We start from the raw sequence: 23610 nt of genomic DNA on the forward strand, positions 1-23610 counted from the left end.
CCATGCTTGAAAGACTACAGAATTTGGGAATTGGGAGATGGTTTCTCAAGTCAGCCAGTTAGAAAGACTGAAGGACTGCAGGCACTGGATTACTGCTCCACAAATAAAATGTATTGTTTTGTTCTTTTCATTCACGTATACCTGTACCCAATGATCACTACAGTGATAACACTAACTTGCATGAGTATTGTGAGGATTAAGTCTCCCATTTCTGTAACATGGATTTTTTTTAGCAGAAGGCAGTATAGAAATGCAAAATATTATTAATTATTACTGCTTCTGCAAACCATGCTAGGCTAACTACAAATGCCAAGGGGTTTAGAGAGATGTATTTGGTAGCCATGTTGGTCTGAGACAAAAAGAAATGCAAAACTCTGGAACTGTTGCTTCAGAGATGATACATTTTCCTAGTCCAACTAAAAAATCGCAAAAAAAGTATCTTTTTCTGCAAGCTTCCAGGTACACAGAGGGCTTATAGCTATTTCTCAGCAGAAATATAGAACCATGGCAATTACAAAATCTGTTCAATTCGTATGTGGCCTGATTGGCATTAGTGAGTAGGAAGGACGAGAGGAATGATAAATGAAACCAGAACGACCTTCCAATTTATAAATAACAGCCAGCTTGTCTAGAGTGAATGGGCCAGGGGAAATGCATCTGCTTTTATGACTCTCCAAGACGTTTTAGGGTTTTATACCATGTTTTCTTATTAGACTTCTTCTACTGTGCCTCTGCTTCCATAATTTTGTTTTCTCCTTATTCTCTCCTCTTCCTCATCCTCTCAGGATTTCAGCAAGGTTGTAAGCAAAATGCTAATTGGTGCTTGGAGAATGTCCCCTCTGAGCAGGGACATTCATGCCTGCTAAGGAGAATTGATGAGTTGTATTTTTTGTGTATGCAACACTCCTGTTCATTCCTAGTCCAGTTCTATCTACACCTTCTTTCAATTGTAGAGTTAGATTTCCTCCTCAGCCAGACTGCAAGTCCTCAGTTGCAAACCATGTTCTTTATAGAAGCTGACACAGCTATGTTAACCCCCCGCCAAAAAGACACCCCCCCTCCCCCCCATCCTCCTCTTAAATTGACTTGTCATATGAGATGCAGATAAATTAGTAATCCTGGCTATTTTCTATGTGGTCTATAGGAGGTTAGCTCCAGGGGACACCTGATGTCTAGGAAGCACTTGTCTAAATGGATCAACAGAAGTATTGCCAAGTTAAGAGTTGGCCCTGGTTTCTGTCCCTTATGGTCTTTGAGCCCATCTAACCAGAGCAGCTGCGATTGCAACTTCTACCAGGTGCCTAGAACTGAGATTTGTCTTGTGGCCGTTTGGCCAGCATCCTACATATTTGGCAAATCTTATTGGCTGGATCAAGCAGCTAAGGCTTCCTTTTGCTGGACTGGAGCCACTCTCCAGGTTCTCTTTGTTTTATCCCTCAGCCTGTCTTCCCTATCTTACATAGTGGAGAAACTGAAATATGCCTGATGGAGCTTGTTAGCAGTGAATTTCTTTGCAACTGGATCCTCAAGATACATCTGCCAGACATCCTCCTGACAGAGGGGTCAAAGTTGAGGAGCAGTCACATTGCTGTTGGAAGTGTGCATTGCCACTTGTCATGCTGGGCCTGCTTTTGGACAGATGAAGACTTCTGTTTCCAAAGATGTCTCTGCCTCTCTTCATAAGTGAATTTGCTTTAAACAAATTTGTAAATACAAGACTAGATACTTTGTAAATACAAGAGATATAAGACAGCTCTTCCTGTTCATGTTTCACACCCCAGACTCAAAGATCAAGATGGACTCTAGCCTTTGTTCTGTCATATATTCTGTGTAATCCTGGTCAAGTCTTTAAGGTATTCCTACCTTTTTGTCCCTACGTATAAAATGGAGATACTATTGCCCTACTTCAGAAGGCCATTGTGAAGGGTTTTATCTGTGACATTAGATTCTCTGAAGTTGTGGAAATATCTACAGTAAATTAGGCAAAAACCAGTTCCAGATTAATGCTGAAATGCAGTTTTGTTCCTAAACTAATTCTATTTGTGTCTCAATGGAGAAAAACCTTAGAAACACTGATGCCTTTTTAATTATTTGTATTTTACCTTCCCTCTTTTTGTGATGACAAGAAAGTACTAGGAAGGTGGAAATACTAGGAAGATTTGTCTCACCAATACATGGTTGTTCTCTGCAGTATATTTTCTAGTACTTTTTTACAATCTAGCACTGAAATACCCAATTTAGTTGTAGCTTTCTGGAGGATCATTAGAAGTAAACTACAATGAAATGCTAAATGTTAGTTATGCACCTAGAAAGCCTAACAACCGTTAACTGTCTCTTCAGACAGTGCTTTAATTGAGATCATTTTAAAGTAATTTGAGCTTTTATTAGAAAGAACTTTAGCCCTGAGTCAAAAAAGCATCATTGCTCCTTAAAGAAAGGTAGCAGCCGCCTGAGAATCCGCAGAGTTCGGCATGAATGCAGTGCGGTGCATGCACATCCATGCTCTGGCAGGCTCCAGTACTGGAAGAGTCCAGTACAATGAGGCTTAAAGCAAGTCTGCTATTACATTATTTGAAAATCCAGCACTGTGTTTCTTCCTGTGATAGATCCAGCCTGTAACATTTACTTCTAGTACAAAACAGAGGGGGGAAGGAGACTTGTTCTCTATGGGGATGTGCGGATATTTGCTATGCCTAGTCCACGATCATGTGGCTTACTAAAAATTATCCAGTTGGGGTGGTGGTGGTGGGGTAGGAATAGCACAGCCTTGGCTTAGGGACTAGCAGCTAGCTCTTCCCAGCCCTCGAGCTGCGCTCCAAATGCGTGCGGATGTTCACTACACCAGGCCAACATGTACCCGATTTAAGTTAGATCACCTCCTCAGGTGAGCTACTTTAGATCAAGCCCATCACTTTTTGCCTGATTGAACCTCCCCAAATGTCTGCACAGGTGAGCATCTAGATTCATCTAACCCTAGTTAAGTCAATTTAAATATAATGTCTGCATAATGTCCCTATGCTTGTCTCACCTTTGCTGACCAGACGCTGATTGATGTAGATGATATGTGAGTGAAATAGAAAAATAAGATGACCTTGAAGCAGTGCCTATGCTTGCCTTGAGGCTTTCATGTGTGGGGAGAACAGGAAATACTATTTGTATATCAGTTCTTTCCACCATATGATACATGGAGTCTCAGCAACCCATCCTTTGAACTGCACTGAACTACGGTGTGCTGTCTAGTCTAGTCTAGCTTAGAGAGTCAGTGACCGCAAGCATTTTAATTTTTTTCTTCCATACTGCCCTACCGTGAGTTAAACTGTATTGGAGCTATTTGGTATAGCTGCCTACTTATCGGTAATTGAAGATAACTGTGGGAGGTCACCATACTCCTTTATGGAAGCAAATCACTCAAAGCTAAAATGCCAAGTACATACTTCTGCCTTAAAGGGTTACATGAGTCCTCTTACGAGTCTGAATGATCTGTGTGTGGGGGATTTGCGTGGGTTTTTGTGTCTGAGCTGTATGTGAATGTATAACAGAGACAGCTCAGGCTGAGCAGCAAGGGAGGAGGATGCTTCAGTACAGTTATGGTAGAGTGGTTTTGAGGAAAGGTCTAAAGAGAGCCTTTCAGGGTGATGGCTGAAAGCCAGTGTTCGGCAGTGACAAGGAAGCTGTGTCTAGCTGTTTGATTTTTCATGTTCAAGGAATTGGCGCTTCCTCCGTAAACAGAATTTCATCAGAGATGTGACCAGCATTCATATTTTCCACCTGAAATAACCTGCAAGATGCCCCATTTTCAGTAAGATACCTGGGTAAAAGTAACAGTATATTTTCCTTTATATGTTTGTAAAGTCTAGTATCTGCCCATACTGTACATTGTAAGTTCTGAGCTAATTGCTGTAGAACAACGATACTGTGGTCAGTGGAGCAATTCTGATTAGTCCTGGTAGCTGTTTGTCTCCTGAAGGAGCACCCTTTACAGCGATGCTTTATCTAGCTATTGCCCAGTCTCCTGGGATGATAGGGTCACTCAGCTTTTGGCTTGAGGCAGGAACATTCAGCACTCGGTCTTGAAAGTTGCGTGAACTGACTGCATGTGCCAGGGCGAGAGAGCGTTAACTCAGAATAATCACAACATTTAAAGTCAGCATTATTACTGTTTGATCATTTTAGCAGAAACCTCCTCTTCCTTTAGGAATACAGATGAAACATGAATCAAGTTCCCTTTCTCCTCAGATCTGTCCCAGAGGGCAGAACCTGAGAAAACAGCTTTACTTGAGGGCTAGGGAAATGTTAGGGGAGAAGGGTTTCATCTGCTCAGACAGGGTTCAGATTAGGACTGAGTGACAGAATCATTTTGGTTTGTTCACGTTTTCCACCCCCCCACCCCCAACACACACACATTCCCAATTAGATCTTGTCAATTTGCAAGTAAAATCAAATCTATTATCATTGTCCACATACACAAAACCATACCCCTTGTTATTAATTCCCTCTTCCTGCTACCCTGGCTCCCCATAAATCTTGAGCCTGGAGTCTTTCTCCTTTCTTCCCCCCCATCTCCCACCTCTTTCTCTGGTTTACTCTTCTAAATTAAACACATTCCAGAGAGGGGCCAGGAGCTGACAGGAAGATCTGACGGGCTTTGGGACCAGTGCTGACAGGACACCCATGCTTGCTCTCCCAGGCTGAAGAGAAGAGTAAGGTGAGAAATGTTGGCCTGAAGTTTCCAGCACTGTAGGCTCCATCTGACAACAACAGTTTTGATTCTTATATGTTTAAAGCATGGGTGAGCAAGTTAGCCCAAGGAGGGTTGGTCTGCACAGCAATCAGGGGTGGATTGCTGCACATGCACTCATTGAGCGAGCTTTAATGGATTCCCAATGGCAGTGCAGTGCAGCAGCACAGGCCACAACAAGGGATCAATGCCCCAAATCTGCTCTGGACCTTCTGTATGTGAGCAGGTGGCTTAACCCTCACTCAAATTGCTGTTGCTGCATCTGTGCTCTTGCCAGTGCCCCACCTGAATGTGTCTCTGTGTACTGAAGTCACATGTCTGCAGGACGCCTGGGTACGCTGGTGGGCTCAGTTACCCTGCCTCTGCTATGCCCAAGACTGCTGCTGTGAAGCATGTCCTGCCAACTCACTCGTACTTTGCATGTGTCAAAACCTGGCAAGGAGGCAATGCAGTCACTTGAAAGCAGAGATGAGTGCATGCTAGTAAGTGCGTCTGAGACGGAGAATCTAAGAAAGGCTCTGGGTACACATCCAGTGCTTCTCTAATGAGGCAACATTGCTTTATTTTTGCCACATGGCTCCCAGGACTGTCCCAAGCGGCGCTGTGACTATGGTCTCCATGACTGTTTTGTCCACTTGATCTGCAGTCACTGTGCTGATTGTGGGATAGCCATACCCTGAATGTCACCTGCCCAAAGGGGCTTTTGTGTGCTAGATAGCAGCCTGCTCAATGTGTTCAGGCCCCTGTCTCTGAATTGAAGATCTTTGTTGGATGTCAATGAGTTGTGAGATCTCGTTTTTGCTCAATCTACAAATGGTTTTTTGTTTGTGGGGGGGAGGGGTGGAGATTTGATCTGATGATATACAGGTTGGCTGGACAGCTGTTGTAAGAGGGTCACAGCTGTTCTAACTTCATTCCACTTGGAGGGTGCGACCTTCAAACTGAGATGCAGAAAATCTTGAGCTGCAATAGCAAGGAGATCACAAAATATTTATTTAACAAGAGGTTTATTATAAAACTATTAACATATTACACAAAGGCTTATAAACTGATGCACTTGTATTGTCTTCTGCAATGTATCACCATCCATGCATGCCCTGGACTTTTTAGGTAATTGAAAACAAAGGGCTTATATAATGTCAGGTATTAAGGCAGTGCAGCTGATCAGAGGTTCCTGCTTGCATTATGGTTATGTTTTTAGTGTAGTTGTCTGGTAAAAAAATAGCAGCCTAAAATTAACCTTTGCATAGGGTCCCCCCAAGAAGTAAAAAGTATTTGCAGTTTCCTATTTCAAGGAACAATATAGGAAAAGAGTAACTTGGATCAGGTTTGTGATTCAGGTACTTTTATGTTTGACTTGTTTGCCAAAGTGATATTGGAGGACTTTCCTAAATCAGTGGTGAAAGGTGGAGTGATTCTGTGTGTCAAATCAGTGGTAGTTTTGTATCTTTAAACACCCACTCACAAACACTGCACAAACACTTAGGAGATGTAGTCCTGTGGTATGGATAGGGCATAAAGCTGGGGAGATGAGACCTATTTGCTTCTTTTGTCACTGACTTGCTGTATCTGCTTCAGCTGCCTGATTTTTCCTGGGGTACTGAACAGCTGTTGTAGCTGTTGACTTTGATGGGAGTTGTGGATAGTTAGCCAGTTGGAGAAACAGACTGTCTTGCCTCAGTTCTTTTAAGCTGTAAAACAAAGTTGATAAAGCTCCTCCAGTCTGATAAAGTGTGAAACTATGAATGAAAAAAGCATTGTTTGTAGTTTGGAATATTACTGTAGAAAGTTCCTAGAACAAGTCATGTTTGGGCCGGAGGAAAAAATAATTGACAGGAACGTGTGGTCATTAGGGGTTACCGTTTGATAAATGCGCTTACTGCATGCAGCAGCTTCAGTGGCAGCCTTTATATCTTATTAGCAGAAGCTCTGCCCACTTTGCGCACAAGGAGTAAGGAAAGTGAGTTGGATTCAGTATGGCTAGGGACAGACATTCAAAAAGCCTGAGCCTGCATTGATTCAATCTTTGCAGGTTAGTCTAATCTGGCTAGGCTAAACCAGTTTCTAATCGAACAGACATCCCCTCTGAACTGAAAAAGTGCATGCATATAACTGTAGTGGCTCAGACTAGAAGCTGGGGGGCACTGGAGCAGCCTTCTCTTCCCTTTTATAGTGCTGAGCTGAGAGGTGCATGGCCATGCCCTGGCAGGATGCTCTGGTTAGGAAGGGGTTCCTCCCTGCCCCTCCCCCCACCCCCCAGCAGTTTATCAGGGAATTGATAATGGTGTTTATCACCCCTAACTCAGTGTTTATCACCCCATTAAGATAACAACAGAGGGACATTACCAGCTACCTGTCGATTCTGCCTTTGCCCTGTCTGCCACAGCACGGACCATAGCCAGCATGTGGTCTATTAGCTAATGCTGAGGCGATCTGTGTAAGGCAGAGGGTACTTTGCATAGCAGGGAGTGGGTGGGGGGGTGGGGGCGAGCAGGAGGAAGCCAAGCAGACGTCTGCAGTCTCTGCTGGAGCTGCAGCCAGGGAGCAGAGGGGAGGGGCCATTGCATAAACTGGTTTGAGCCAAATCAGTTAAGTCTGATACTACATTCAACCAGGTTTATTTCAAACCAATTTCAGCCATTTTCAAACTGGTTTATATGTACTGCGCATCTGTCCTGTTACAGGTTTAAACCAGTTTCTCATCATTTAAACCTGTTTATGTGTAATGTCTGTCCCTAGCCTATGGCATTTTCCTTTGAGGACCTGACTTAGAGCAGCCAGCACCATTTGCTTCAGAACAGGATGCAGAAAAAAATCGGAAACCATTATAGAATAATTCCTCATTGGGTAATTTCTTCTTTATTCAGTCAGTGGTTAGCTTGTGCCCTAAAGCTCTTAAGACAAGAATCTGTGACAAGTTCAGTGATTCTCTCTGTGCAGCTTCCTGAAATCCACTATGACTTGTCACCTGGCTGCATCTTTTGGTTTCATCACCTTTGAACATGATACACTGTAGCTCCTCTCCTTTGTATCTCTTCATAACATCCCAGAAACCCCACGTTCTTGCAGACGGAGTGCAGGCCTGCATTTCATTACTCATGAACCAAGGATGAAGGAGCCTGGGAACGGGGAAGGAGAATTTCCAGGGCAACGACTGCAATCAGGCCAAACAAGGCAAGGGAGAACCCTTGGGCTATTACTGGAGGCCCAGCTGAGAAATCGCACTGTGAATCAGCGGATATCCTGCCCATTAGTTTTGCACTTCATGTTTGGGTTTGGTGGATTCTTTTTACTGTATTGCTTTAGTATTGCTGGTTTAAAATGTATTAACTTTCTCAAAGAGGTCCAAATACTTTTACCAGATGACTTGATCTCTCATGCCAGGGAGTGCTACGCTTGAGTCTCCTTGCTGTAGGCAAATTCCCTTTGAAAAGATGCCCAGTCCTGTGTGATAGTGACCAAAGATACAAAATAATTTGATAGAAATTCCCAGACATCTCAAGGGATCATTGTCCTATCAAGGAAGAAATGATCCATTTGCTGCCCCCTTTCCACCCCCACCCCACCCACCTTCCAAAACAACTAATTATCCCCTGTTTTAGAAGCTGAGTTTTCTCTTCAAATTCCTGTCTGTGCCAGAGCTGAAACCCAAGCTGACAGCTGTAAGTTGTACCATTGATTTCCATGTAAATGTTCTTCAGATAATTACCTGGGGGAGCAAGTTCCAGACCACAACACATGGCAGGCAGCCAGAATGATAAAGATCTGGCATCACGTGGGAAGAAGGGTCAGTGCAAATCAAACACAAAGCTCCATTCCCACATGAAAAGGAAATGAAACCTCCACAGGCAGGCATGTATACAGGCCACTCATTAGTCCTCCTGACTAAACATCATAATAATGCTGGCAAAAACAGGCAAAGCCATTTATTAGCTATTCAGTGTACAGGAGGTCACAAACTCTCCAGCACTGTATTTTTATTAGTATTGCATTTGAAGTTTCCAATTGCCCAGTCATTTTGGAACCTGGGAATGTCACTGCATTTATTGCATACCAGACATGCATCTTGTTTTGGAAAGGCAGGATAAAGAAAAAACTGTTTTCATTTAAGCAAACTGTTCAGAATTGGTTTCCTCATTTAAGACACAATTTTCAATTGCTGTGAGTGTGGTATGTCAATAAATAAGGTACTCTGTAGCTGGAAGTATGTCTCGAAAGCTGATAGCAATGGACATAGTATACTACATCTGTGATCTTTTCACACCCTAAATTAATCCTGATCCCAGCATATAGATAGCATAGGCAGTGAGTACATGGGGGCCTGAGGGCCCTGGCCCCACTCAGGAGGAGGGTAGGGTGGCCACCCATCCCTAATTGGGAGAGAGAGTCCCAAACTGAGAACGTCAAGTCCCGGTCCCAGGCTGCATGGCACCAGGACAACATTTGTCCTGGATTCACAGGGGATCCGGGTTTTCCATTTGCCATGGAAAAACACAGGAAATGGTGGGTTTCCCCTTGCGGGCTGTCAGAGTTCCAGCCTGCAAGGAGCTGCTTGGGGCTGGGGGGGGCACCATGTGTATATATGTGCATGTGCATGCATGTATATGGGCAGGAATACAGCCCCTGGCAGCAGTGGAGAGCAGCACCCCGAACTGCCTGTAGGTAAGTCTGGGGCAGATTGAAGCCCCCATGGTGAGGGAAGGAGTGGGGCAGAAGCTGGGCCTGGGGGTGCTGCCCAGCCAGGGTGATGCATGGGGCTGGGGGGGAGTGGGCCATGGGTGGCTCCTCTGTGGGGGTACGGGGGGGTGGCTCCCTGCTGTTGCTGCATGCACTCCTGGAGAGGGGAGCATTGTGGGGGGCACAAGCCCCCATATTTGTGATTGTGGTGGGGGTGGATGCAGGCTGCCCACTGCAGCCTTGAGGGCTCCCCACCCTGCTGCCCTCCTCTCAGGAGCCCCACACCAGCCATGCCACCATGCACCCTCTACTTGCTGGTAGTAGCAGGGACAGTGGTGTGGTTGTGTCCCCTGCTGCTGCTGGGTAGGCAGGAAACCCCTTGCCATGGCAGCGCAGTTGGCACAGGGCTTCTGGGGGGAAGGCAGCAGGGCGGGGAGCCCTGAGCCCACAGCATGCAGCCTGCATCCACCTCTGTCCCTACACTGGCTCCACTTGGCTTTTCTCCAGCTGTGCTACTGGGGGGTGGGTAGGGGCATCATCTTAGACCACCCCCCTGGCAAAAATCGAAGTCAGCACCTATGATAAATAGTATGAGGCTGCTTAAATGTTCAGGAAAATCTGTACTTCTGCAGAGAAATAGTGATGAGTGACTTCAGCACATCATATTTTTGTGCCAGCTTAGCATTATCAAAAGCATCAGAGTGGCTTTAAGAGACATTGTGTTATGGGAAGTGTCACCTTTTGTCTGAAATGTAAATTAAGGTGCTGCATATTTGTGGTTATTAAATATTTTAATTTTATTTTCCTGCTAAAATCAAGGTGGAAGCCCAGTCTTCTCAGCCAGATTCCAATTTTGATTTCTTTTACATCTTTCTTAGCTGGCCATCTCTGCAATTTCAGTTCACATCCTGTCCCAGATTTTTCTGTAGCGTTGTTCTGCTCTGTTAAAAGCTGCCATATTATTTCAGGAACTGGATATATTTTAACAGGTATGGAAAAAATTCTTCATTATAATTAAAGCCTGTGGGCCAGGTTGTGAAAATATGAATATGTTCAAAGACTACTGGAGATAAAAAACTTAAAACTTTGGCTACCAGCAGTACATAACTTGCTTACCGTCTATATTTGGTACATTACTCGTTGTACCCAGTAGAGTTAGGGTTTATAATAAGCTTAATATATAGCCCATAAGAGCGAGATGAGTGTTCCAGGAAGATTGGAAAAGAAATTAAAAAACTGTTCTTTCAGATATGATATAATCTAACTCTATATATTTAGGCATTTATGTCACAACTAAGAGTGCCCCTAAGTATGAGAACAAAAGCAGCATGAGGAAGTAGCAAAGCATTTGTCTAACTTGGAGGCAGAATAATTAGTATTACAGATAACTTTGATCTGCCTCCTCTGGAGTTTTTCTTCCCAATGGACAGTCTATACTGTTAGACTGACTTGTCGCCTGACTTCAGTTTCTCAGTATGAGATACAGGAAAGCAGTTCAAAATGTTGTAGAAAATGTTAAACGTTAGTAGAAACAGTTTTGGAGTCGGTTGCAAATTTTCCATTGGCTTTTTTTTTTTTTTAAACAGAAAATAAGGTTTTGTCTCAACTAAAAAGTCCATAGATTTCATAGATGTCATAGACATTAGGGCTGGAAGGGACCTCAGAAGATCGAGTCCAGCCCCCCCTGCCCCAGGGGCAGGAAGTCAGCAGGGATCATAGGATCCCAGCAAGATAAACATCCAAATGTCTCTTGAAGGTGTTCAGAGTAGGTGCTTGCACCACCTCTGGCGGCAGTCTGTTCCAGACCTGGGGGTCTCAGACAGTAAAGAAGTTCTTCCTTATGTCCAGCCTGAAACGGTCACGGAGGAATTTGTGACCTTTTGATCTTGTCATCCCTTGGGGCGCTCTGGTGAATAGACGTTCCCCCAGATCCTTGTGAGCACCCCTGATAAACTTATAGGCGGCCACCAGATCACCCCTGAGCCTGCGCTTTTCCAGGCTGAAGTGTCCCATGGCTCTCAGCCTCTCATCATAAGATCTGTTTTCATGACCTCTGAGCATGCGCATGGGCTCTCCTCTGGACTCTCTCAAGCTTCTCCACATCCTTCAAGCTTCTCCACATCCATGGAAAGGGCTTGGTTTCTTTAAAAAAGCTAATGATGATGATTATTAGAAAACCAGAAGCATGGAAACTCTTTTTTTTTTTGCTTGAAAATTATTCTGTATTTGATTTAGACTAGCTTTGTACCCTTTCTTCAAAATGTCAGTTACCTGACTCTTACTTACATGATCCAGTAGTTGATGTCTTTTGGAATTGATTGAATTGATTAGATATTCGTGCATTTAAGAGCGGCCTGCTGTCTCTGTGCCATGTGCCCTCTGTTACCACTCTTTTGTTCCTTTCTGAAATTCTGTGCACCTTCAGTAAAAAGCTTTAGGCCAGGACTGTCCAGCTGGTGGCCCACAAGATGCATATGGCATGCGGGGTTAAATTGCAGTCCCTGGGCTGCCACTTGTCTGCCACTCTCCACCATTGGTCTGGCTCTATCAGCAGCTGGAGGCTCCAGGCTTCCCATCCCTTTGGCTTCCTTCTCTGGGCCCTGCCCCAGGGATCTGAGTGCTGTAGTGTGTGGGGTGCCTGAGTGGTGCAGTACAGTAAGGGGGCTTGTGGCCTGGCAGTAGATGGTAGGTACATGGTGTAGTGAGATGGCATGAGGAGCAGCTGCACGGGGGGCTGTGATGCAACAAGGGGGCACTGGGTACATGGTGCAGTTGTGGGGAAAGCGTGAGGACCAGCAGCGTGGAGAAGGGGGCAGGTGGCCATGAGATGCAGTGGTAAGGTGCCCTGCATATGACATGGGGGTGCCTGGATGCACAGTGCACTGGGAGGGTGCAAAGTGCAGCAGCAGGGGGGCACCTGGATGTGTGGGGCAGTGTGGGGAGGCTTGGGGAGCAGCATTATAGGAGTACAGCAGGGGTGCAGGGCACAGCAGCAGGGGGTGTGTGATATAGCAGAGGGGGCATGTGACCCCTGGGTCCCTGTATCCTCTGCTAGTGTAGCCTGATGGATGTGCAGCCTCGCTCAGTTCAGAGTTGGACAGCCCTGCTTTATTGACTGTTTTTGTCCTTTGCTGCTCCCTGAAGGAATATAGCCTTGCACATCTCAAGTTGCCAGCTATATTTGGTAGTCATAGTCCTATGAACTTTAGTTTTATTGAGGGTTTTTTTGTGCGCTGTTCTGAATGCAAAATTGGAGATAAGCACGGTCTATGGATATAGCTCGAACCAGGCAATCAGGATGCTTGGGTTTTTATTCTTGTCCCAGAATTTCTTGGGTGTTTACCTTTGAGTCACTTAAGCCACTTGGCAGAGATTATGGGCATGTGCAAACATTATATTTAGATGGATCTAACTGAGGTTAGATCAGTTTAAATGCTAATCTGTGCAGACATTTGGGGCATTTAAACCAGGCCAGAAATGGCAGGCTGGATTTAAGTTAGTTTACCTGAGTAGGTAAAGACCAGCTGCTCACCCTGGTCCTGGGGTTATGCTCTTCCTGCTCCCCTCCCTCAGCTCTTAATTGGGCTATTTTTAACCCCCCAAACCCTCCCACCCCTGGACAGACACCGCTTCCTTCTCCTTCTCCCCCCCACCCCAATCCCGCCAAACACAGGGCTACCACATGTCTGGGTTTTCCCAGACATGTCCTCCTTTTGGGTCCTCTGATCTCTGTCTGGGTGATTTTTTGAAATATGAATAAATGTCCAGGATTTTACTGGTAGATCTGCATTTTTCAACTTGCCTTAGCAGTGTGCTTGTTTACCAGGGGTCCAGGTTTTACATTTACTGAAGAAAAACAGGCATTTTCCTCCTTTAAAGGAAACTGTGGATTTCCCCTTACAGGCTGGCAGCCTTTCAGCTTGCAAGGCGCTTCTTGGGGTGATTGGAGGCCGGGGGCACCCAATACTACTATTTCCGCTGTTCCAGGCACCAATGAAAGGTCTCAGAAATTTTACCCTGTGTGTTCATAGCACAACCATGCTGCTCTTATCCCTAAAGAGAAGTGAGTCCTTTGAATCTGAGTCCATCTCTTATATTAACAGCAAGAAAGTTGTTAGTTTTTATTCATACTTTTTCCTTCTTTCTTTCTCTGATTGCAGAAAGATTCCTTTCTCCCAAGTCTCAAAAACTCAAACAGAATGAGATGCTCTTAATCTTTCCTGAGATAAGAAGTTAATTTATTTGTGCTCTGTTATTTTGAAGATCGGCTTAGGGACTGGTTGGAAATGTTGCTGTTCCAGCTTTAACAAGGTCACAGCATGGATAGGAGCAGCTGGATTTTCCTAAAGAGCAGCCGTCAGCTGTTGGAAATCTCTTGATACTTCCCTGGCTTCTCTAGATTCAGCATTAACTTCTCCTTCCTGTTACAGGAATTACAATATGTGCTGGAGCCTCTTTAGCTAATAAGAAGGAATAATGTCTAGATAGCTGTTTTACAGTGGAGCTTATAGAAGACAAACCCTTATTTAAACAGCATTTCACCTTCATGAAGAGAGATCATGAGAAAAAAGGATCATTTCCTACCCTAGCATGAACTGTAAGGAAAAGCATCTCTGAAGTATCATTTATATCGTGTACCTCAGATAAAAAATAGAGCCAGTGTATTCAGATTTGGGCGGGGAGAACTCTTTCCTTTCCATTTTGTCTATTTTCACTTCCCCTACCTGTGCTCTTATAGATACACTTTTAGTTTGGATCACTGTAGATGCTTAAGTTGAATATTAAAATTGCAAAGTTAAAATATAAGAAGTAGCCCTGCTTGTCATCTTATGCTGATTTTAGAGCAGTATAACTATATTGACTTCAGTACATTTACTCTTCTTTCATATTATAATGGACCTTGGTTAAATATGTATTACAAAATATATTGGATGTGCAATATAGCTAGGTGACTTTTCAACAAGAACCTTAACTTCTTCAGTGCCTGGTTTTTGTAGAATTTAACTATGTAAAGTTGGTGTTGCATTAAGTGTTCATTCATTATATATGTATCGAGCATGAATCCTCTTCAGGGATCGCCACCTTCTAGAGGTAGAGAGGCTTGCATCTTCCAATGATTCTGAGAGCAAAACCATCAGGAGCTTTATGCTCCTGGTAGGATCACCCATGGTGGCAAGGTCAAGGGGGAGGTTCCTGACTAAGAGAAATCCAAGAAGACCTCAGGGGTGGACCAGGCAGAAGAAAAGTGTAACCCCCTTTTCAGTGGCTGTGAAGGTGGATGAAGGCTGCAGCAGATCAAGGGTCTCCAATTATCTTGGATTCCATACCACTGGACTTAGATCCCTATCTGTCAAGGACAGTGAGTTTGTTGGTGCGCAACATCTTCACACTAAAAGAAGTCATGCACAGGCATCTTCCTTATGGGAATCATACATCTCCTCTGCACAACAGGGAAGTCCTACGGCAATAGGCGAGTAGTGATGGGGACAGGACTGTGAGATTTGGAAGTTCCTAGTCATGGACTGGCACATAGGAAATGGAAAGCTTTCTGTGCCTAGCAGAATGACATCAACTCTGCCATCAAGAAAAATGCACACACCAATAAGCAAAATTGGAGGTGCAGAGGAGAACACGAGAACTGAAGAATGAGTGGAGGATTCAGAAATCAAAAGAAATCCAACATTTTTGCTGACATCCGTGACACTCTTAGCTTCTTCAGTGCTACCAAAGCTGTCTATGGCCCTAGTATTCAAGGCCTTAATTGTCTAAGATCAAAGGATGGAACAACACTCCTGAAAGACAGCGAATCCATCAGTGCTCACTGGAAAGAACATTTCCAGGGACTTTCTGAATCATGACTGAACTGTCAAAGATAAGATCAACAACTTTCTGCAAAAAGCAGTCAGAAAAGGCCTCAGTTTGCTGCCTACCCTGGCAGAGGTCAGGAGTACCATCAGGAAAATGAAGAATAACAAGGCAGCAGGTGTTGACAGAATACTTGCAAAGATTTTCAAAAGAGGAGAAGAACAACTTATGTCTGCTTCTTGTCCTCATCCTTAAAATCTGGAACATGAAAGAAATACCAGCCGACCTAATGTATGCCTTGATTGTTACTATCTTCAAGAAGGGGGACAGAGCTGATTATGGAAACTACCGAGCATTTCATTGTTGGCCACTGCTGGGAAAATCATCACCTGAATCCTCACTAACTGCCTTCTCCCACTTGCAGAAGAAGTTCTTCCAGAATCTCAAAGCAGCTTCAGACCATGTTGAGGAACTGCAGATATGATCTTTACAGCACATCAGATCCATGAGAAGTGTGAGCCAAATCAACCTCTCTATTTGGCCTTCATCGACCTCTCTAAAGCCTTCAGTTTCATAAACCACAAAGCCCTATGGAAAATCCTGTCCAAAACTGGCTGCCCAAACAAGTTCATCAGTGTTTTGAGTCTTCTCCACAACAACATGTCAGCAAGGTTCTCAGCAATGGGAATCAACAGAACCATTTGAGGTGAAAACTGGAGTGAAGCAAGGTTGCATCATCACTCCAACTTTGTTTTCCATCTTCATCTCCACCATAATTCACCTTGTCAACAGAAGGTTCCCACCCGGAATTGAAATTGTGTATAGGATGGAGAAGGCTCTTCAACCTCAACAGTCTCAAGTCCAAAACGAAAACCTCGGCAACATCCATAAGGAGCTCCAGTATGCGGATGACAGTGCTGTCGTTTCTCAATCTGAAACAGAACTCCAAACCATTCTTAATGTATTCTCAGAAGTCTATGAGAATATTGGCCCAACTAAACATCAGGAAAATGCAAGTCCTTTACCAACCTGCTCCAAATGGAGAAACAAACTCCCCCTCCATTCAAATCAATGGAGAATTGCTAGAGAACATGGATCTCTTTGTTCTTTTTGTTCCTCTATCTTGGAAACCATCTTTCATCAAAGGCAGACATCAACACAGGAATACAACACTGCTTGAAATGTGTAAGCACAGCCTTTGGATGTCTGAGTAAGAGAGTCTTTTTAAATCATGACATCCTTGCTGAAATGAAGCTCTTGGTTTATCCAGCCGTTGTCATTCCAGTTCTGCTGTATGGCTCGGAAATTTAGACCACGGACAGAAGACATTGGAGGACAGATGCACAAACATCAGCGTCTTGGTCGAAGCAACTTCCAACAGCATTGAAGCCATGATCATCCAAAACCAACTTTGCTGGACAGGTCATGTTGTTCGCATGCCTGACTCCCACTTCCAAACAGAATCTTTTTATTACAGCTGAAAGAAGATCAGCGAAGTAGTGGAGGGCAAAGACAGTGCTTCAAAGCTACCCTGAAGGCAAACATAAAGAGGTGTAACATTGATATCAACACTTGGGAGACCCTTGCCCAGGACTGACCTAAATGGAGGAAGGCTCTTTGAGAGGAACCTCAACACTTTGAAACAGCTAGTCGACAGACAGAAGAGGAAAAGAGGAACAGGCAAAAAGAACATCAGAACATCCAACACAGCAACACAGTGCCCATCCTTCCTGGAAACACCTGCCTGCACTGTGACAAGACATGTGGATCTAGAATTGGGCTATGAAGCCACCTGCAGACTCACTATTAAGATCCTTAGAAGACAATCTTACTTGTTCACGAGTCACTGCCCATCATCATCACTGAGTATGAGAGAAACCTGAGTCCCTTCATCATCGTTTTGTTTAGTCTTGGTCAGTTCTAACCCAGAACCTTGGTCAGTCTGTTTTGTGACTATAACAGTGATACTTGAAATGTCCCTCATAGCATGAAAACAATGTAATACAGATTTCCTGCCAGATATTTAGGTCCTTCTGATGAGGGCTGTCATCATAATATTTTCAATTGTGAACTCCATAGTATATAAGATTGTCCTCAAGTTTATCAAAGGACATTAGCTTTATGGGCAAAGCTTTGATACTTAAACTTGAAAATGGCAGAACGTCTGCAGGCCTACCGTGTTTGGTCTGTTGGCATTTTTTAGATAATCATAACTAGTGTTTTCCATATGAAACAGCAAAGGCCATGTAGAGGAAGGAGAGGAAAATGGGAGGGAGAAATAAAGCATGCTGCTTAATAGTCCTTGCAATTTCTGCCCTGTGAAAAACATGCAGAAATAGTTCGGGGTGCATTGATAAGAATATTTTTTGCTGATACCAATGGCTGATTATTAGCCAGCCATATAAGCCAATACTAATCCAATAGCTGATATGCAGCCTGGCAGCATGGAAAGCAGCATCTGGCCAGTAAGTCTGTGGGGGGCAAGGGGTGTGGGGGGGAGGGCATGCAGGGGGGGCAGATCAAGGCCCCCACGGTGAACAAGTGAGTGAGAGTGAGAGTGGGGCAGGGGCAGGGGTAGGTGCTGCCCAGCTAGGACAGGGCAGGGTCAGGCATGGGGCAGAGCCATGGGCAGCTTGTCTGGGGGGGTAGGGTGGGGGGGCAGGTCCCTGCCACTGCGTGTACCCCCAAAGGAGGCATGTGTCCCCTGGATCTGTGCATGGGGTGGGTGGGCTTCCCACTGTGGGCTTGGGGACAGGGGCTGTGCCAGCCTCTTTTTGGCAAGGGTGGGCTGGGGCTACGCTTGAGGTGGGGCAGGTGGTGGCGATGCTGGGAGGAGGGCTACAAGGTGGGCTATAGCCACCCCAAAATTTCCTGTATCCCCCCCCATAGTCCTCTTTCCCAGTGCTGCCACTACGGCCAAACTCACCCCCCCTCACCCCCAAGTACAGCCCTGGCCCAGCCTCCCTGCCAGGAAGAATCTGGCACAGCCCCTGGCCCTGAGCCTGCAGAGAGCAGCCCACCTCACCCTGTGCACAAATCCCTCCCCGAGGGCTGTGCACAGTGGCGGGGAGCCTTCCCCCTCCCTGCCCCCCATGCTCCCTAGACAAGCTTCCCACCACTCCGTCCCATGTCCTGCCCCCTGCCCCACTCCCTCCCTCACTGTGGGGGGCCTCGATCTGCACCCCCCCGTGCCCATTCCCTTCCCCACACCCCTTTCCCCGCCACAGACTTAACAGCCAGGTGCTGCTCTCCACGCTGCCAGGCTGCATTCCTGGCTGTTTGCATGCTGTGGCTGCGCACATTCACGTGACATTTATCATTGACATTATTGGCTACACTGGCCAAAAAAAGCCGATTGGTGATAATGTCAATTTTCCTTTTATCCTTGCCGATCCAATACAGACCAATCTATCGGTGCACCTCTAGTAATAATTGAGTCAGGCAGCAAGAGTTACTTGCCATGACATAATTAAACCAGTTAATATAAGACTTCACGTTATGCATTCACAATAGGAAGATTGTCTCTTTAGTCAAAGGGGTCCCATGCTGGCATACATTGGCACAGTTCCATATTCCCCCTTTTCTGAATCATGGAGCCATTCCATTTTACACTGACTGAAGATCTGCCTGGGGTACTCGCTCCTTTTTGGAAGTGCTTGATATATTTGTCGCCCACTTATGTGGTTATGTCATGGTGAGGATAACCATCATTCTATGAGGTAAGTGTTGGACTTTTTTAGTTCTCAGGGGTGAGAGGCAAGTGAGATCCATACCACAAAATTTGTGTCTGCCTAGATAGCAAACAGACTCCAAAGCTTAAAGAAAATTTCCAGTCAAATTAGCAGTTGTTAGATGTTTCATTGAGCAAGTAATCCCTGAGTACTTCAAAGGTTTCTTATGCATGTATAAAAGATGTGCTTATAATATCTTCTAAGTACAACTTTGAACCTTGTTTCCTAAATTAAGCAGCAACATCAGAACTTGGGTGATGCCTCCTTCTAAGCTGCCTGCTGAATGCAACTGTTACCCCTTCACAGTGTATGTTAGGGGATCCCTGGGCTTATGCTTAGCTTTTATCATTCTGAGTGGGACTAGACTCTTGTGGTCCTATGAAGTCCATTTATGAAATGTAACAGCCAGGCTATCTACTGTGGATCTGTTGTCTTTGCTAGCAAACTGCTGGTAGCTCAAGCAGTTTTTTTATTACTATTTGCTTGTTGGTTTGGAGTTGCTTGTTTTTATTCCTTCTTGTCACAACAGCTTGTCCTTTCCTTTCCTAAGCTTGTCTTTAAATTTTATACTGACAGCAGCTGTGAGACTAGTAGTGCCGTGGAACGTGCTCCCTGTCAAAGGATTTTGCAAAGTGCCTAGAGAAGGTTCCATGTTCCAGCCAGTGCTAAGCATAACTCATTAATTTAAAGGCAATGAGGGAAATTGGTAGTCCCTCCGCAGAATGAAATTTTCCAAGTACATCTGGAGTTGGATACGTGTTTCCGAAGGGTGGGGAATGGGCGAGCAATCTTCCATACTCCCAAAGGAATATAATGCTGTAAATATTATATTCTACCCTGAGAACCTGGCAAAAGGAAAGGTGCCTTGATGTTTCTAAATGCATAGAGAACACGAACACCACATACTTATGTGAATGGACTCCTGTACCTACCCTAAGCACTGAGGAGATTGAAGCCAAATCATCTTGTGCAAAAGAAAATGTAAATGGTATAGTATCTCCTGTCCAAATTTGCACAGGAGTTAGCCAGGCAGATGTCTTTCAGCCATTGACTAAACACAGCATTAATTAAGCTTTAGAGATTAAAAAAAGTGATTTACCTTGTATTAGGCAGAATGAGAAATCCATATGCATTCCCCGCCTATGCTTTTGAGTTAATCTTCCATAAGGCTTGTCATTTCTGGTGAGCTATAGATTGAATCCAGGCATGTTAGTTAACTGAGCCTAATTTCCGAATCAGTTTTTTTTTTTTAAATTCCTTCAATACCAGAGGACACAGATGGATTCTCAACAACTAATTTAAAATACTACTACTACTAATAACAAAGACCAACAACCTAGAATGTATTCTAGCTGCCAAAAGCTGAAATAAGGAATGATGAAAAATGAAACTGCCCCAAGCTTCTTGGCAAACATGATGGAGGTAAATATTTCAAAGGTCATTTCAATTTTGAAATTTGCTTTCTTGGAGAATCTGCTGCAGTAACACTCACCTTCTAGATGTTGTCAAGGAAATAGTGACATGTCATAGGAACTGACATGAAAGCATTTTAGGATTCCTGGATACCGGATGTTCACTCTCACCCCCCCCCCCCCCCCCCCCCGCAAGCTGTTCTCATCAGTCTTATTCCATTTATAGGCATTTACTGTAAAGTTTTTAATTTAAATGTTTCTTAATATACATGTAATGCCACAAGCCCAAAATGATGGTTATCCCCATTCTCTAACACCACAATACATTAGGGTTGTGTATCTGACCAGGTAAATAAGGTTTGATCAGTTGACCGACTAGTCAGATATTGCTCAAAAGTTGTAAAAATTGCCAATGAATCCAAATAATACAAACAAAAAAGCACATGTTTTCCATTGTAAAATCATATTGCTGTCAAGAAGACTAAAAATATAGTTTTTTGTAAAATTTCTATAATCTTTGACCACTTGCCAAAAAATATGCAATCAGTTGGTATGCATTATGGGTTGGTATCGACCTGGAAGGGTGTGGGCAGTGGGGTCCCGCAGGGCTCAGTCCTTGGACTGATACTCTTCAATGTCTTCATCAGCGACTTGGACGGGGGAGTAAAGTGTACTCTGTCCAAGTTTGCAGATGACACAAAACTGTGGGGAGAAATGGACACACCGGAGGGCAGGGAACAACTACAAGCAGACCTGGATAGGTTGGACAAGTGGGCACAAAACAACAGAATGCAATTCAACAAGGAGAAATGCAAAGTGCTGCACCTAGGGAGGAAAAATGTCCAGCATACCTACTGCCTAGGAAATGACCTGCTTGGTGGATGACACAAAACTGTGGGGAGAAGTGGACACACAGGAGGGCAGGGAATAACTACAAGCAGACCTGGACAGGTTGGACATATGGGCAGAAAACAACAGGATGCAGTTCAACAAGGAGAAATGCAAAGTGCTGCACCTAGGGAGGAAAAATGTCCAGCACACCTACTGCCTAGGAAATGACCTGCTTGGAGGCACAGAAGCGGAAAGGGACCTTGGAGTCCTAGTGGATTCCAAGATGAACATGAGTCGTCAGTGTGACGAAGTCATCAGAAAAGCTAGTGACACTTTATCGTGCATCAGCAGATGCATGATGAACAGAACCAAGGAGGTGATACTTCACCTCTATCGGGCGCTGGTCAGACCGCAGTTGGAATACTGTGTACAGTTTTGGGCGCTGCACTTCAAGAGGGATGTGGATAACTTGGAGAGGGTCCAGAGAAGGGCCACACGTATGGTTAAGGGCTGGCAGGGCAAGCCCTATGAGGAGAGACTGGGGCACCTGGACCTCTTCAGCCTCCGCAAGAGAAGATTCAGAGGCGACCTTGTGGCTGCCTAAAAGTTCATCATGGGGGCATAGAAGGGAATTGGTGAGGCTTTACTCACCAAGACGCCCCTGGGGGTTACAAGAAATAATGGCCATAAGCTAGCAGAGAGCAGATTTAGACTGGACATTAGGAAGAACTTCTTCACAGTTAGAGTGGCCAAAGTCTGGAATGGGCTCCCAAGGGAGGTGGTGCTCTCCCCTACCCTGGGGGTCTTCAAGAGGAGGTTAGATAGGCATCTAGCTGGGGTCATCTAAACCCAGCACTCTTTCCTGCCATGCAGGGGGTTGGACTTGATGATCTGTTGGGGTCCCTTCCCACCCTAACATCTATGAATTGATCAGACAATTGACCATATTTGACCAGTCAATTGACTGGCTTGCCAGTCCTAATATGCACAGAGTCCTGTCTTTCTGTACCTGGGGCACATGTCAAAAGAACATAAGACTGGCCATAGGCCCTTCTAGCCCAGTATCCTGTCCAATAGTGGCAAACAAAGGAAAAGTACAAGTGGAGCATGGCTAGAGTAATCTGTCCTCTATCTGTCCCCTTCCTGTGACTTGCACTAGGAGGTTCAGGTCTGCACTGGGCACATCTACATGTGCACATCTGTACTGGGCACATCTGTACAGGTCTGTACTGGACGCATCTACATGTGCACATTACTTAGCCAAAATTACTGCGCAGTACAGGTATGCATCTACCCATGCATGCCAGAACTGTGCAGTAAATATGGTAATTTATGCCGACTCAAGCATAAATTATGCCAATTTGAGCATCATACAGTAGTCCCAAGTTAGTCTTAAAGTTAGTCTCAAGTCAGTCCACACAGTGTTTATGTGCTTTAATGTCTACATGTGTAGACGCCAGCCTATTCCTGCTTGCAGTGCAGTAACTTACCATGCAGTGAATTTAAGCCAGCGTATGTGCATATATAGATACTCCCACTGAGTTTGCCATTACATCCCTAACTGCCTACAGCCCCTGGTGGACCTCCCCTTGCATTTTATCCCTTTTGAACCTGACTGAACATTGCTATATAGCAAATCTTTTACAGCAGGGAAAAAAATACTCCACTTGTACAAAAACTGGCTTTGCAAGATGCATGGTGATCCATTACTGTAGTAGCCATGCTTCAGTAGTTCCTAGAGGCCAGGCAAATTGGGGCTTAAATAAACATATTGTTATAGCAGGAGTCAGAAAAAAGCAGTTATTTTTTTCTTAATATGCAAACAAGTATATGCAACCCTTGAAGAAAAACCACATTGTTAGTTTTGTCATGCAGTTTCTTACCTAGGAAGCTACTGCAAATAGCAGAAGCTATTAATTTTTCTTAAGTTTGCTTCAATTAATCTTATGAGTGTCTGTTCATGGAGCAAAGACTCTCACTGGTGTTGCAGTGTTGGAAAGATTCCTAAATGAGAGGATGTCTGTGTTTTCTTAGCCTCCTTTATTCAAGAACTGGTTGGTGTTCATAAAGTAATGATGGAAGAGTAATGGCAGAACAGGTTATGGATTACTTAGAGAAGCTAGATGTTTTCAAGTCAGCAAGGTCAGATGGGATGTATCCTATTGTTCTGTAGGAATTGGCTGAGGTAATTTCAGAGACATTAGCTATCCTCTTGGAGAACTCCTGAAGGAAACTGTTGTGAAGCATCTAGAGAACAAAGTGATCAGGAAGACCCTGCATGGATTCACAAAGAGCAAGTTATGTCTGACCAATCTAATTTCCTTTTATGATAAGGTGACAGGTTCTGTGGACAGGGAGAGAGCAATGGATGTGACTGAGTCATCAATGGCTCAATGTCCAGTTGGGAGGAGGTATC

The 23610-nt window shown here is 44.6% G+C and overlaps 1 protein-coding gene across 9 annotated transcripts in view; it reads left to right on the forward strand.

Moving 5' to 3' along the window:
- The window catches only part of COL26A1 (collagen type XXVI alpha 1 chain), a 317198-nt gene that overhangs the window by 179093 nt on the left and 114495 nt on the right, over positions 1 to 23610 (forward strand). Inside the window, exon 1 of one of the 9 annotated variants that reach the window (XM_059717437.1) lies at positions 9328 to 9400. The exons of the other annotated variants lie outside the window; for them this stretch is intronic. Coding sequence (XP_059573420.1) covers positions 9337 to 9400 — 64 coding nt within the window. The 5' untranslated portion in view covers positions 9328 to 9336. Of the gene's footprint in view, positions 1 to 9327; positions 9401 to 23610 lie in introns of those variants that run through there. 9 annotated transcript variants of the gene reach the window in all.

The sequence above is a fragment of the Alligator mississippiensis genome, chromosome 14 (genome assembly GCF_030867095.1).
Source record: "Alligator mississippiensis isolate rAllMis1 chromosome 14, rAllMis1, whole genome shotgun sequence".
In the NCBI taxonomy this organism is placed as follows: domain Eukaryota; kingdom Metazoa; phylum Chordata; order Crocodylia; family Alligatoridae; genus Alligator; species Alligator mississippiensis.